Raw genomic sequence first — 14,857 nt, 5'->3', positions numbered from 1 at the left:
AGTCGTTTTAGGAGATAGCAATAGAACATAGTAGTGCTATGCTGATTTTATTTTATTGCAATTGATCTGCTCAACTGCTTTGATTACCTTTGCACAAATACCGAATAGGAGGAGGCCAATTTCTAAAAACACTTCCAAAGGACGGTATACTTCAAATACAATTCAGTATAATTCAAAAGGCTTTCATTCACTCTTACTTTTTATTATCTGCTTTACCATCTCATCACAACACAAAGGAGCTAAAAAATGTGTTAGATCCTTTCACTAATAAAGAATCCAAATTCAGCTTGAATAAACTGTTTTGATCTCTCTTCCCTTTTCTCTGACATCCCACCCAAGGTTTTATTAAAGAAAACCTTTCTACAGTAGGAATGAGTTTGGTAAAACCAGACAAAACTTGGCTTTTCCATAGGTTAAAATTTTGCCAAAACAAAGATTGAGATTGGTCAAACTGATATGTACTTCCTTTTGAGCTTAAACAAGTTCCCTTTAATTCAGCCCCAGAGATCTACTGGAGTACTTGTGATCTGGATCACAGCAGATTTGCCCTCAAACGTAATGAACAAAGGTTCTATAATAGATCAGGCAACTATAATTTAGTATCAGCTCATAATTTTGTGTAAAGAGTAACAAATCAAGAAACAACTTGATAAGAATGTATTGTAATTAAGATAAAACTAAAATTCTCTCTCTCTTTCTCTAGTGAGGGATAGTAAAGAATTTTGTTTACCTGCAGTATTTGATGTTACAGGCCTTGCAACAGCTTCTGGTTTAGTTTCACAGAGAAAGTCGTCAATGGAAGGGCTCAGAAGGGGTCTGCTTTCTTGCTGCTCATTCACCAGCTAGCAACAAAAAACCCCAGGGTCACAGAGTGTTGTTGGGATGCAGAATTTAAAGAAATAAAACATATTCTCACAATATCATGCACTTTATTTTTGATTGTGAGAGAGTAAGATACCGCAGTTAGAAGAGGTACAAATAACTGGGCTTGAAATAAAAAACTTGAGTCACTCTTTTGTGGCAAAAATTATATTCCTGTTTTACAAACTGCACAAAAATAAAGCAGCAAGATGATTTTTCCATAGCAATTATTGCATACTATTGCTTATAGGGCTAAAGTATACAAGGCCTGGTGTAAATCCTTAAAATCAATGGGTGAAGCTGGCCTTCTCTATCACCAGGAGATTAAGCAGGGCTTTTTTTTTAGTATTTGGAAGTGGTCTTTTTTTCATAAGTAACATGCCTCCCCACAGAACTTCCACAATACCGTTTCATCTAGCGAATATGCATTAGCCCATTAAACAATAACCTGCTGAGGCAGAAAACACTTCTCTGCAATACAAAGACATATGAGTGACAGTGGATGGAGCCTGGTGAATGTATGAACTTCCTTCATGAGTTTTGACCGTGAAGATTCATAACACGGTTTTAATTTATGAACAATTTTCCCTTTTAATTGTAATTTTTTCAATGCATTGGTTTTCTGCTACCTAAAAGAAATCTATTTCAGGCTTTTTCATGTATTAGGGATTAAAAAGAGGAAACGTAAAAACAGTCTCAGAAATAAAAGCCTCCTCTCTGCAATCTATCTCTAGACCTAGGCTGAGCTGGATGGATGTCTGATGGTGCGGCCTGCATTCACTTATCTTTAATAATGTGAAAACATGTTTTCCCCCTGACTGTTGCTTTCATCTGGAGCTTTCAGCTTTACTTTTACATTTGCTGCTCTCCTCTCCATTCTGTTCTCACTCTTTCTATCATAGAATTTTCAACATTTTCCCTCAGATATATTTGAATTTTAAAATTTAGGATGCTAATATGGACTAAAACTGGCAAAAAAAGGGTATTTACTCAGGCTCAATTTATATTTGTTAATTACAGGCATTTAGGTACTCCAGTAGCAGGATTGCCTCTAAAGTTATTAAAGCAAAACAGCTTAGATTCACTGTTGTTTAGTACTTGATTTCTGTGTTACAAAGTTGCAAGAAAATACCAAAGCTATTGAAATAAAATAATCTGTTATTTTGATGGATCAAACACTTAAGCTGGCACCTAACACTGACTGCCTGTATAATATGTGCACTTATTCATTTGCACTAAAATACCAATTTACATGAGTAACATGGAGGCCAGATGAGTGATTGCCTGCCCAACTGTGTGTAGCAGAATGTGCAAATGTGGGCACTTAATTTAGAAATCTGGCAATGATACTGTTCCGAACTCTAACTCTGCACATGATAAACCCATACTGCAGATGGAATTTACAGGCGACTTAATCATGTGGGTTTTTAACTCTCCGAATTGATTGTCCAGGTTGCTGTCTCATTCAGTGCACAGAAGTTACTTGGTTAATGTGGCGAATCTTAACACTTGATTGGCTGCATTTATACCAGCTGCACACCTTTGCTTTCCATTAAAGGTGGCTTTTCAGTACCCACAGTATCCCTGGGTCTATACTTTTACCTATATAGTGATATTTAAGACTTAAGAGGACCTTATCTTTCTGTTTGTGATTTAGTGACAGTCTTTACTCATTTCTATTGGTGAAAAAATGAAGGTGGATGCCTGGTAAATTCTTGTCCAAGTTATTTTTAATATTTTTAAAGTTTCTTTATGATCAAGTCCAGATATCAGTAAAAATTGCTCAAATATATTTTTCGTTTTGCATTTATACATCCTATTCTAGGAACTAGCATTAGTAACAGCCACTGCATTTTTGCAATAAGTGGCATATTTGGGTGAACACAGAGTCCAGCAGAAGGATTGCCAAAGCCTCTGGATCAGCTGGATCTTCAATGATCTATTCTGTGATATACTAACAACATAAAGAAAAGTCCTCCACCATTTGCAGGGGGACAGGAGGGAAGAAAGAAGAGGTTCTATAGGAATCACCGTAAATGTAAAACTTCATGGGAAATAATCTGTTTCTACATGTATGAGAGTGTATCAACAGGGTATGTTGTCACATGAGATTTGGGTGCTTATCAGGTTTCCTATTACACTCTGTGGATATTTTCTTTAATAGGAAATAATGGGGGAAGGAGGGAATGAAGAAGGATTATGAGAACCAAGGCAGCCAAGATCAGTCACTGCAGACAGTGAAGAACAGAAAATCTGAAGGCAGACTGGAAAGGCAATTTATTGCCCAAACCTGTTGTAGGAGTAAGAGGATAAACTCTTGGAAGACCAGCAATAATGCTAAGATTCAGAGTCATGGAGAGGAGGGAGACTAGAATCAGAAAATAACTTAATTTCTCCAAGGTGTAGCTGAAGTATGAAGTAGCAGATGTCTGGCAAATTCAAAGCTGATCATCACATCCCTAGAAATTTCATTGTTATATTGTTTATATAAGATGTGTTCAACGACAGGCCTTCATTGGTTTGATACCTGCAGTGTATCAAAGTCCCTTGATAAAATTCTAACATCAAACTGAAATAATATTGGTGGTAATATCCACTTCATCAATTTTGCCAGCAAACACCAAGATTTAATTTTTTACTAACTTTTGTCTTTCTGCTGCATTTGAAGCATTTTTATTTAATTGGAAAATGAAGTAGGTTCCTCTTCTCTGACTCTCGTTGTGAACACATACGTTAAATTCATCAGAGATGGGCCACTCAAATGATCAGAGGAATAAACCCCACATTTTACAGGGAGTCTAAAAGACTTTGACTTGCTTAGGCTAACAAAATGAAGACTGCGTAAGAATAGAATAATTCTTCATGTATAGATAAAAGGAGAGTAGTTAGATGTCACTGGAGGAGGAAAGTTATTTCAGCTATAGAGATAGGTTGGCACGACAACAAAGAGATCTAAATTGGCCATGAATCGATCTGGTCTGGTAATTAAAAGAATCTTTCTAACTATCACAGCAGTGAAGTGTCTGAACAGTGTTCTTTTTAGGGTAGGGGGACAAAAAGCCTACCTACTTAAAATGGCTTTTGACAAGCTTTCTACATGGCTGTTTATAATGTGTTTGCTTTTGAGAAGTGGACTGTGGCCCATAGGGTCCCTCCCAATCCAGTGTCCTGTGTTCCCATGACTAAGGACTGGAAGCTCTAGGAGTGTCTTATTAAAAGGATAGTTCCTGTGAAAAATAATCTGCTTTCAACTGAAATATCTGGGTCAAAACAGGTAGCAAATACATGATCCATTCTACTGATTCTCGATAAATACAAACTACACATGTATAGAAATAGAACATATTAGAAAAATATTATTTTATGTGAAGCAGATATTTAATGATTAGTCAAACCTTATCAGGTTAAAGAGTGCCATGAACTGATATTTTTACTGTAGGCAAGCGTGCAGTGGGTAGGTTTCTGACTCTACCCTGTATGCAATGCCACTTGGTAAGCCCTCGGTCTCACACTTTTGAATTTCATTTTGCTGTCTCTTATATTGTACCAAATTTATCCCTAGTTTAACTCTGCTCAAGTTATTAGAGATATATCAGGCATGAATTTGGAGTAGTGCTATAAAACATTCATAGGATGAAAACTATTATCTATATTAAAGTAATAATTTATGGTTCTCAAGCACCTTTCAGGGTGAAAATCACAGAACGCTTTAAAACATTCATGAATCAAGCCTGGCACCGCCACAGAGCTGAGAAGTATTATCTCTGTGTTGCAGATGAGAGAGGCAAAGGGAAATTAAGAAAGCCACCCGACGTCACCCAGCACTGGAGGAAGTGGCTGGGGCGCAGGAGCCAGGTGCTGGCAGCACTGCATCGTACTTGGGCATGCAACAGCTGTACATGTGCCAAGCAGCATAGTCTCAGCATGTGAAGCTGGTGATTTCTGAGTACTAGTTTAGCTTGCAAGTGCCATAAATTTTTGCAATGGTGCTAAGAACTAAGTTTTTCTTTATAAAATTCATTTTAATTAATGAAAAAGCTCACATGCACTCCTTTCACTGAAGGATATCTAAAATCTGTGGAGGGTGATATTCCCTACTGCTTATACAGCTGAAGACACTCATCCATGGTACAAAATACTCCTAAATTCAAATTAATGTGCTGTAACTGACTTCTGCTGTTTTCTGCTCTGCACAACAGAAAAAGGTGCTTTTTCTCACCCCAGCATTGTTACTGGAATGTTTTGTTGCAAAAAGCATATTATGTGGGGGCCTGTTGGTGCTTTGGGTGAGATACTGAAAGAGTTAAAAGTGTCATCCAATGGCTGATATCAGCCCCACTGCTTAAATGTAGTCAAAGGAAAAATTATTTATCAGAGATGTGAGACGAGGCGCAGCAGCTGTGCTGGAGGCCACGGCTGCCATAGTGCCCCTCAGCCCAGGGCACTGAGGGGAATCACCTGGTCCCCATTTCCGTGCCCTGTCACCTGCCTCATCCCCAGCTGTCTGCATTTATTCAGCTGATGTACCTTATTACCTGCAGCTGCCCTTACTGCTGAATTTTGCTTTCCCCAGTTGCAGTTTGGTCAGTGGTCGCTGTGAGGAGGAGGAGGTGGTGGCAGCTCATGGTAGTTCCCTCGCTGGGTGATCCTCAAGCTTGAGAGGGTAGGTGGGAGCCCCGTGAACGGTGCTGGTTTGGGGTCAGAAATGCTCAGGCCTGGGCGTGCTGGGGCAGGAGAGGAGGTGCTGCTGTGGAAGAGGCACGCCGCTGGCCCCCTGAAGGGTGGCGGTGGCTGTGAGGGGATTTTTTGTGCCGATGCCCAGCCTGGCTTTAGCTTCCCTCAGTTGCCCATCTGGCACCTCTTCCTCTGCCCTGAAGTCACCCCTAAATCCTCCTAGGCCTTATTTTTCTCCCCTTGCCCCCGCTGAAGCTCCCTGCTTGGGAAAACAGGCAAAGCAGGGAAGGTAAAACCCTCCCGGAGCCTCGGCCCCGGAGCCTCCCCTCAGGCCTGGCCCTGCCCCAGGGAGCTGGCGCGGGCCACAGCGTGCCCAGCTGCTGCTGTGGGGGCAGCTCTGTGGCCCTGGAAAACCAGCTTTCTGCTCCTCCTCAGGGCCTAACGCAGGGGCCTCTTGTGGTGCTGGTGGGTGTTTTACTATGCTAGAGACAAATGCGCCATTATGTATGTATGCATGCAGTGGCTGCTATGGCTTTGGTTTTGCTTTGCTCCCAGCCTACATCTTATGCTGCAGTAAGAGAGTTATGAAATTCTTAGCGAGTAGCCTGATTTAAAATCAAAATAAATAAAAAAGCGGGGTGGGCAGTTGACAGGCTCTGTTGTGAAAAGTTTCCATAGAGCAGCTTTGTTTGGCCTTGAGGCAAGGGAGCTGGAGCAGGCCCGGTGCTGAGGGGAAGAGCTGGGAGGCCAGCTTTTTACTCAGTGTCACATTTACAGCTGATAATGTTCACCTGCGTGTCCTATCCTGCTCATGGCTGCAACTGCTTTGTCTGCTTTCCCCTCCTAGAGCTCTGGGCTTTCGCTCTTGGAGTGCTGGAGTGGGCTGAGGCCGTCAGTAAGGTATGGTCCTGCCGTTCCATTTCATACCCTTTGACCGTGCTCCTGATCTTGATCCATTTGCAGTGCACGATGCATGCTGTTTTGATTGTGTTTTTTTTCAAATGTTAGTAGGGCGTAACACAATGCTAGCCTTTAAGATAAATTATTTGTAATCTAAATTGTGGGGTTCCAGTCAGGCATAGGCAGCTAATTAGCACCTATGTTTTGAGCACATAGTGAACTAGTTCTCTTAAATTAAGTGCCTAAACTCCCACCATGTTCAAGAGGGAGAGATAAACGCCTAGAAAAGCAACTCCAGAGGGAGATCCTGGCTACCTAATTTAGGCTGTCCCTCAGGAAACTGTCAAAGGCACCTAGCTTTCCCACTGGCTATATATGGAACGTATTCTAAAGGGCTGGTTCAAGAGGCACCTAAAACGTAGATGTAATTAGCTATCCAAGTTAGTTGGATTGGTTTCTACCCATTTTGTCACCAGAGGCTGACTGAATTACTCAATGCACTAATTTAGGAAGTCCCATACTACTAATGGGTAATCCCCTGTACAAATAATCTCCTGGGCACTTGCACCTTTTGCTGTACTGCCCACTCAGCGTGCTGGTGCGCGTGTGGTTGGGCTGCTGGCTGCATCAGTGAAATGGTCTGACCTAGAAAGCTCAGGGTGTGGTACTGAGCATGGGAGAAAGCAGCAACCTTTTAACTCAGATTTTCTATTGGGGAAATTCTGTTTTTGAACTTTGAGAAACTTAACTGCTGCTTGAGTGAGACTGGACAAATAGATGAAAAAGTTAGATTAATTTAAGTAGTTTGTAAGTTTTACGCTGTTCTTTTAACTTAACCAGACGTATCTACTAAGGCACCAACTAACTTCAATCACTAATTATTTGTATGATACATAGCAATGGCTTCTTGATAATGGGTTCTCTGCACGCAGCTGGCACAACATGATCTTTGATGGCACTCACTAGGATTAGTGGAAACAAGTGAAGTAATTTCCACTAGCTATCTATTTCTAAAAACTGATTAGTGGGAACCACAAGTAGAAATTGAGGTTATTGTTCTCTAGAGCGTAACTGGAAGTACTGACCTGACAGTTGTCTGCAGATCACTATCTTAGCAGGATAAGAACTGGAAGACCTTTTCTGCTTGCTGAGGGAGGTTTGGAGAGGGAACTCCTGACAAAATCACTAGTCTGGGGCTGGTGCTAGAAGTTCAAATTGCATGAGTTATGTTTTTCTTCACCCACTGTTCTAGCATGTTTATAAATATTTCACAACCCAAGTTATCATCTCACACTTTATTTACTATTGCGTAGTGTGATCACTGCTTGACTTTTTGCATCTGCCTTGTACCAGGTGGTACTAATTTTTTTCTCTGTCATTCTGGTGTGAATTCATGTCCCAACAAAACTGACATGCCAGCCAAATATTTGGTTTTCACAAGAACAGAGAATCAATTCACACAGCACACAGTATAACTGACTTTCACCTAATGTGAATTGCAGGAAGCTCTAAAACTGAGACAAACTGCTTTCACCCTCCTGTGAGGAGCACTTTGGTGTTGCTGCCTTTCTGAAGACTAGTCTTGCTGAGCAGGTGGTGACTGGTACTCTGTTGCCAAGTAGTAGGAAGTGAGTGGAGTGGCCTGTGGATCAGAGGCACTGTCTTACCTGAAATCTCACAAGCCAAGTCACCCACTGGGGCTTAATGCAAACAACTGTCATAGGGTTTGTGTGAAGTCAGAGGAGCTGTGGGAGGATTACTATAGACACTGTATTGGATATTTAAAATCACAGGCCAGCTGTGTTGTTTAAAACCTATGCTTCATGCCTAAATCAGTAAATGGTAACACGTTTATGTGGCATCTTCATAAGCAGCAGTTGCATTGCTTGATGATAACTTGCTGTGACCGCTGTATCACAGTGGCATCCTACCTGCGTTTGTAAGTGATGACCTACGTGAGTTATGGTGTATTGTTGCAAGGTAAAACTAAATATCTCACAGTTTACCATCTCTGTTCCTCTTGGTCTGGCTAAAGGAAATTAAACATGAGAGTTGTATCTGGTTCTTGTGTTTTGGCCACACTCCAGCAAGGCACTTAAGCGTGTTCTGCAGAACGCAAGGTTAAGCATGCACTTAACTGCCTTGCTGGATTATGGGGAAAGGGGAGGACGTTTACACTTGTCATATTTTGGCTGTGACTTACAGTTTGGCCTTTGCTACTCATATAAAAATGTGATTTACTGTAAATCTGCATGCTTTATGCACTTTTAAAGTAAAAGAAGCTGTTTACTAAAACAAGTGCCTTGCTTTCCTGGGTGTTGGAAGATTTTATTTATTTTCCGTTACTTGGCTGTGTGTTGTCTTTGTGGTGTTGCCCTGCAATTTGAGTTCTAGCCTCTCCTCTTCCCCATACCATTGTCCGAACTGGAGAACTGCAATGGTAATCAAGACAAAATTAACTCATCATAGATGCTTAGAGATCCTTGAAGTAATATGGTCACTAAGTTAAAGAATGTTCCTTTAAAGAAATTATTTCTGTAATGTTAGTTTATGGAAGTACCTAGTCTGTACTCCTAAAATGGTCTGCTGGTTAATTGAGGGATTAACAAATTTAATATGTAAGCTGAGTAAATGCAGGTTGGAGTAGTCTTGTAGAACAGGAAGGCTACAGAATCTTAGTTACCTGTTGAGAAAGCCCTGAAGAAACCTACATTGTAGAAGGAGGCACAAGTGTCGTGATAGTGTCTACAGGGAACAAACAGTAATTTATGATGCCAGATTTTGGTTTCTGTATCATTCATTGAATTTACTTCTTCTGTGGCAACTCCAGCTGAAGAGGAAGTCTGACTTTGAGAGCCACAGTTCTCAAATGCTTTTAAATAAGATGCAGAGGACAGCAACTAGAGGGGTGCTGTTTCACTCACATTGCAGGTATTATATTTGTAGTCTTGCAGCATCTCTGGGCACAACTATGATGATTGCTTACAAAATACTACTATTTCATGTTTTTCATTAGCTGGAAGTAGACTAACAGCATACAGAACTAAATTGCATGTACAAATTCTTTGTGAACCACCAGTGATCCATAGATAAGTTCAAGAGTTTCAGCAGTAGTAGATTGTATATAGCTTCATGCACCATTCTGAGTGTGGTTATAAAATCAGATGTCAGTTTAGGTGGAAGATGTACAACTGCTGCTTTTTTTTAAAGACCAAATCTTCATGCTTTAGCAGCATAAAGACTATGAAGATGAGAGAATGAACTATATCAAATATATCATGACTTCTCACAGAATTTAGCTTTTGTAAAGCTTATGCCTTTCCTGTTGATCTTCAACTGTGTTGAAAATGCTCTTTGTTCATTTCCCATGCAACAAAATTTATCTTTTACTTATCTTTGTATATTGGTTGTAATTACTTTGAAATCACACAGATCTTTCTTTTCCTTTCTGTGGATTTTTCTTTTAAAACAGAGTTCCTTAGTGTATCTTGAATAAGGTTGTAGTTTTGGATGTATTACTGTGACAGTCATAGGAATCAAGTCACAATTTCTTGTCAAGTTATACAGTCTTTCTCTGTAGGGATCTGTCATGGCATGTGTAGTTGCTTTGAAACATTTCTTGCAGATGGAAGGGCTTGAAACTTGAAGGTTGGTTGTTCTTTGAACTTGGATTTCAGTAGAACAGTTTCACTGTACAGAGAGTTCACTGAATATAGAACTGTAGTACATGGCTTGCAGTCCCTTAACAGGATAGTATATTTTTACTTAAAGTATTCATGAATGAAAACCCAACAAATTTCTGAAAATTAATTCCTATTAATAATTCATATAAAACCTCAGGGTTAAACTGGTGTATTATTTAAAAAAAAAAAGTTTGCCCAAATCTTTCTGTGCTTTTGGAATAGTAAGGCATTTTAAAATGTATGAAAATGTATAGTTAATTTTTAATTTTATGAAAAAATTACACCATCAATTCCCATGCTAATTTCAAATTAAAACTGTTATTTTTTTTAAGAAAGTATTTAATTTGTGACAGAAATCTGTATAACTTCAGGCAAGCAGCCAATTTATGACTTTTAAGCATATTGTCAAGGCAACTTTATTATACTCATGAGAATATTTCTGCTGAAATAAGGCATACTGCCCTACAGCCAATAATAGTATCAAGCAATATTTAACTTAATGGTAAAGAACCAATTAATATTTGTACTGCTAAGAATACTTTTATACATTTTGTGGTTTCTTTTTATTCTGTTTTAATAAAAGATGAAGAAGAGTTATCAGTAGGACTTAAGAAGTGTCTCCCACTAAACTGCTCAAAACTTTTATAGTCAATAAAAGGAGACAGATTTGATGTGTATGGAAAATATGCTAATGAATTTATCTCAAATGCTTTAAAAATAATATAAAAAATGTGATCTGCGGTCTAGTCTTCCTAACATCAGTGAGGAAACTGCCACTGTTCTCAGAGGACAGATAGGAATGTGCAGTGAATTAGTGTAGCCCAAACTTAACTATTGTCACTATCTACAGTGGGCATGATTTTTGCCTTTTTTTAAGTTAATATACATCAGTTAGTTAAAATTAAGTTAATTTTGATTTAGATTGGTGTAAAAGAGAACAGAAGCTAATTACGCTCTCTTTAACTTTCCACTATTCTGTTATAACGTTATTTAGTAAACATTTGCGGAGTGGGCTGTAAGTCAAGGCAAGTCTAATGCTAAGAAGCTTAGAATGAATGTGATTGATTCAAATGGGACTGTTAACTTCTATGTGGAAATGGTGATTATGCAATCAAATTCATGTAGTAAGTCCTTGATACACAACCAGAAAATCTACTAACTTTGGGAGCTGAGTATTAGCTATCTTTACTCTGTTTCCTTTAAAAAACTGAAGCAGTTGAAAGATCTGCTATCAAGGTTTAAAAAAGACTAAAACCCCACAAAACCCCGGAACAAAGCAAAAAGCCCAACTGACCAAGGAAAAAACAGAAACAAATGAATAAAACCCAAACACTAAAACAGTGGCATTCAGGCAGTGGAAATGTTTGAGTATTTTACTCATAAGCCCTTGAGTAAATCTAAATGTGCTTGGATCAACTAATAGCATGTAAATGAAGCTCATTAAAAAAAAAATTTTTTTGCTCCTACTCTGAATACTCACTAATACCTCATCATGAGACTATTAATAAAATCTTAAGCATCTGGTGAGTTAATTGGGGTGTAGTCATGAAATAGATCTCTTTTTTTTATTATTATGACTTGTGTGTTGTAGCTTGCATTTTTATGGGATAGGATGAATCTCCACGTTTCTTATAATGTAATTTCAACTTGTAAAATTTCCACTTTCTGGTTCAAATTCTAAAACCTAACTGTTCTGTAGGTTAACTTTGTAAATTGTAAGCAGTCAGTATTAAAACTTTACTCCCAGCAATGTCTGTGTAGTTCGTGTAAATTCTAAGTAGGCAGCTCCCATACTTTTCAGTTACAGTCAGAAGTGGGAATAGCTTTCAATATAAGCTTTGCGCTTTTTTCCTAATAGTGAATTTTTCATGGACTCCCATTTCTGTTCTATATAAAAACAAAGTATATTTGCCACAGGATCGTCTTGGATATGAATCATCTCCTGCAGGTGGTCTGTCTTTCTGTTATCTTTATAGGGGTGCTACTATCACTAGCTCTCTAATTTATGTACTCTAATGAAGAATCTAAATTAGGTGTGATGAATCTGGGACAAGTAACTCTTGTGACACTGAGACTTGTTTGTTTAAAATCAGGCTGGCAAGGTGTTCAAGCATGTGCTTTTTACTTCTTGATAAAGCAGTTAATCATATTTTAAAGTATAAGTGTGGATCGAAGAACCTTATTGAATCAGATCCTTTGAAGTTCACTGACCTGCAGCAAATTGAGAATTTCATAGCTGACTGTAGAATTAAGCTATCATTGCAGGGGATATTCAGGTTCAAATTTCTCATTAGAAAATAAGTCTGAAGTGAGCTTTTTTTCTCCTGACAAATGCAGAGAAGCTGTGAAGAGGTTAAACAAAAAAATTGTTTTGGAATTGAATTCAAACTTTTTTGCACAGTTTTTCTCATTTATTTCTCTGCTTCAGTTAGAAGTACTTTGATTCAGAGCTTAACTTCCAGTTAACCTTTGAATCCTCATCAAATTTTCTTTCTCTTTTTCTAGGTTCTATTCATATTAAAAAATAGCTTTTTCCTTTATTCCAGTCTCCTCTGAATTATTTTTAGAGAGATAAAAGGAGACAACAACATGGCATAGAGTTATGTTCTACAAAATCCCATTAGTACTGAAAGCTTACTCTCTGTTGATACCTGAAGTATTAAATTTGACAGCTGCTGAATGCTTTCTCATACCAATGAAGTGACTTTCATTGAAAGTAATTAAGACAATCACACAAAGTAGATACTGAGAGGCCAATTCAGTTACCTAGAATACACCTCTGCTGATTGTACTATTCTCATTACTGCTGAAATGATGGTCAAGATTCCTAGTTACCATATATTGGCATAGCCCCACTGGAGTCTGCAGTGCTTTTTTTGGTTTGTTAGTTGAAGTTTTGCCTCCAGATCTGATGATATCAAATAAACCCTGATGATACAAAATAATCTGTGAATTGGAAACTTCATTAAAATTTAATTCACAGTAATTATTATGACAAATAAGTATCATATTTTACAAGCAGGTCTGTGCTAGGAGCATAAAATAAAATGTGAATATCTATCCGACTTCTGTGTTGGATGTGTTTTTAACTTTGTCCAGAGGAAAAGAGTGAAGAGACACCTTTTAAAATATTAGTTCAGGGGTCTTCATACACTATCACTATCTATTTATCTTAAAACAAGGATTTGGAGTCTTTTCTTTGTGTATCAGGTTCCACCTATGATTCCTGCTTCTATAGTCAGACATGATTAATCCTCCATTCATCAAGGATTTTGGAAATGTGAGATTTCACTTTTTTCTTTTTTTATTATCTTTTTAAAAAAAAAATTAGAAAAGCCGATACTATACTATTTGGGCTTGATCCTTGTAAGTTACTTGCTGGTTTCTTGCTTAGTTTTAGGGGTGGAGCAACACGGATACCTAAGGTAAACAGCTACTTCCTAAAATACACATGTGCCTGTAGCGGGTCTGGTGGTGGTGAGAACTTTGGAAAGACCAGGCCTTATTCTCTTGACTCAATTTAATCTGGCTTGAGAAATTTGCAGCCAGCTTGGAAGTTATGCGGTTCACCCTGTGAGCAGCAACCACATCCATCTGTTCCATCATGTAAAACAGCAGACACAGCCACTTTGATGGTGATGGTTAAACGTATATAGCAATATAGCAGTGCATTATTCTGAATGAATGGTCTGAACGAGAGGTTTACACAGACACACTAAAGAGACAGCACCTCAAAACAACATCACAGCCAGACAACTAGGATACAAATGATGTATGCAACATGGTCGTATGACTGCACATCACACATACATGATGCAAAGATGGCTATGGAAAATACTCACTTTTTCACTTGAGTCTGCTTCCTTTTGGCTTCTGCACCCCTTTGGTGCATAGCAGGGAAGTAGGTATTTGTTTAGTGGAAGAAATTACACTGACTAACAGAGACAAGCATTTTACTCATAAATTTATCATAGACTATCACTGAGGAGACTGACCGACAACCACTACAAATGGTGCACTAAACATTTAATGAACCCAGGCTCCTGGCCCTGTTGAAACCCATGGAAGTTTTCAAATAGGTTTTTTGGGGGGTGGAGTGGAGGTGGTTGTGGGGGAGGTAGAGGGGACAGCATTTTATGTTGGAGTCTAATTGTTTGTCACTTAGGAATTGGAAATGATGCCTTGAAGGGAGCACCCTTTTCCTTTGTGTGATTGCTTTGTGTTCACCGCAAGCAGAACACAGCGTTCAGCAGGGGCTGGAAGGAGGGTGCCAGCCCTGCTTTCCAGGGTGGCAGATGGTGTTTCTGTAACGTGTGCGCATTAGTGCAGCACATCTGCGATGCTCTGTAAGAGAAGTACATGCTGGCCTTGCGTGCAACTTAAATACTTCCAGAAAGTACAGTAGCTGTTATCCAAAACCACGGAAGGAATAAAACAGGATTGTGGCTTTTGTTGAATTCTCTCACCTAAGAACAACTATGTGGTAAGATTAATTCCACTGAACCTCCTGAGGAGTAGGAACAACTTACGTGTGCTAAATATTAACAGTAAGCTGAATGCACTTGCTTGGGTAACAAACTCACGTACGTGAGCGACAGGAGGGAATAAAATCCGCTCCTGCAGTGCGATGGAAGGGCTGTGTGTTACAGTAGCATTCAGTCACTATCTTCAAGTAACTAATGAAACCACCCAAGGTTTGTTGGCTACTCCAAGGTGTGAGGTTTCCCGTGATGACATGA

At 39.0% G+C, this 14,857-nt stretch overlaps 1 protein-coding gene across 2 annotated transcripts in view; it reads right to left on the bottom strand.

The window, feature by feature from the left end:
- The window catches only part of PEX5L (peroxisomal biogenesis factor 5 like), a 116,875-nt gene that overhangs the window by 29,732 nt on the left and 72,286 nt on the right, over nt 1-14,857 (bottom strand). For both annotated transcript variants that reach the window (XM_013295565.3, XM_055817584.1), the window contains exon 2: nt 731-842. In XM_013295565.3, the coding sequence (XP_013151019.2) occupies nt 731-842 (112 nt within the window). The remainder of the gene's footprint in view (nt 1-730; nt 843-14,857) is intronic.

Source organism: Falco peregrinus, chromosome 12, assembly GCF_023634155.1.
Source record: "Falco peregrinus isolate bFalPer1 chromosome 12, bFalPer1.pri, whole genome shotgun sequence".
NCBI lineage: Eukaryota > Metazoa > Chordata > Aves > Falconiformes > Falconidae > Falco > Falco peregrinus.
The sequence above is the reverse complement of the archived record's forward strand: the minus strand, read 5'-3'. Positions and strand labels throughout refer to the sequence as shown.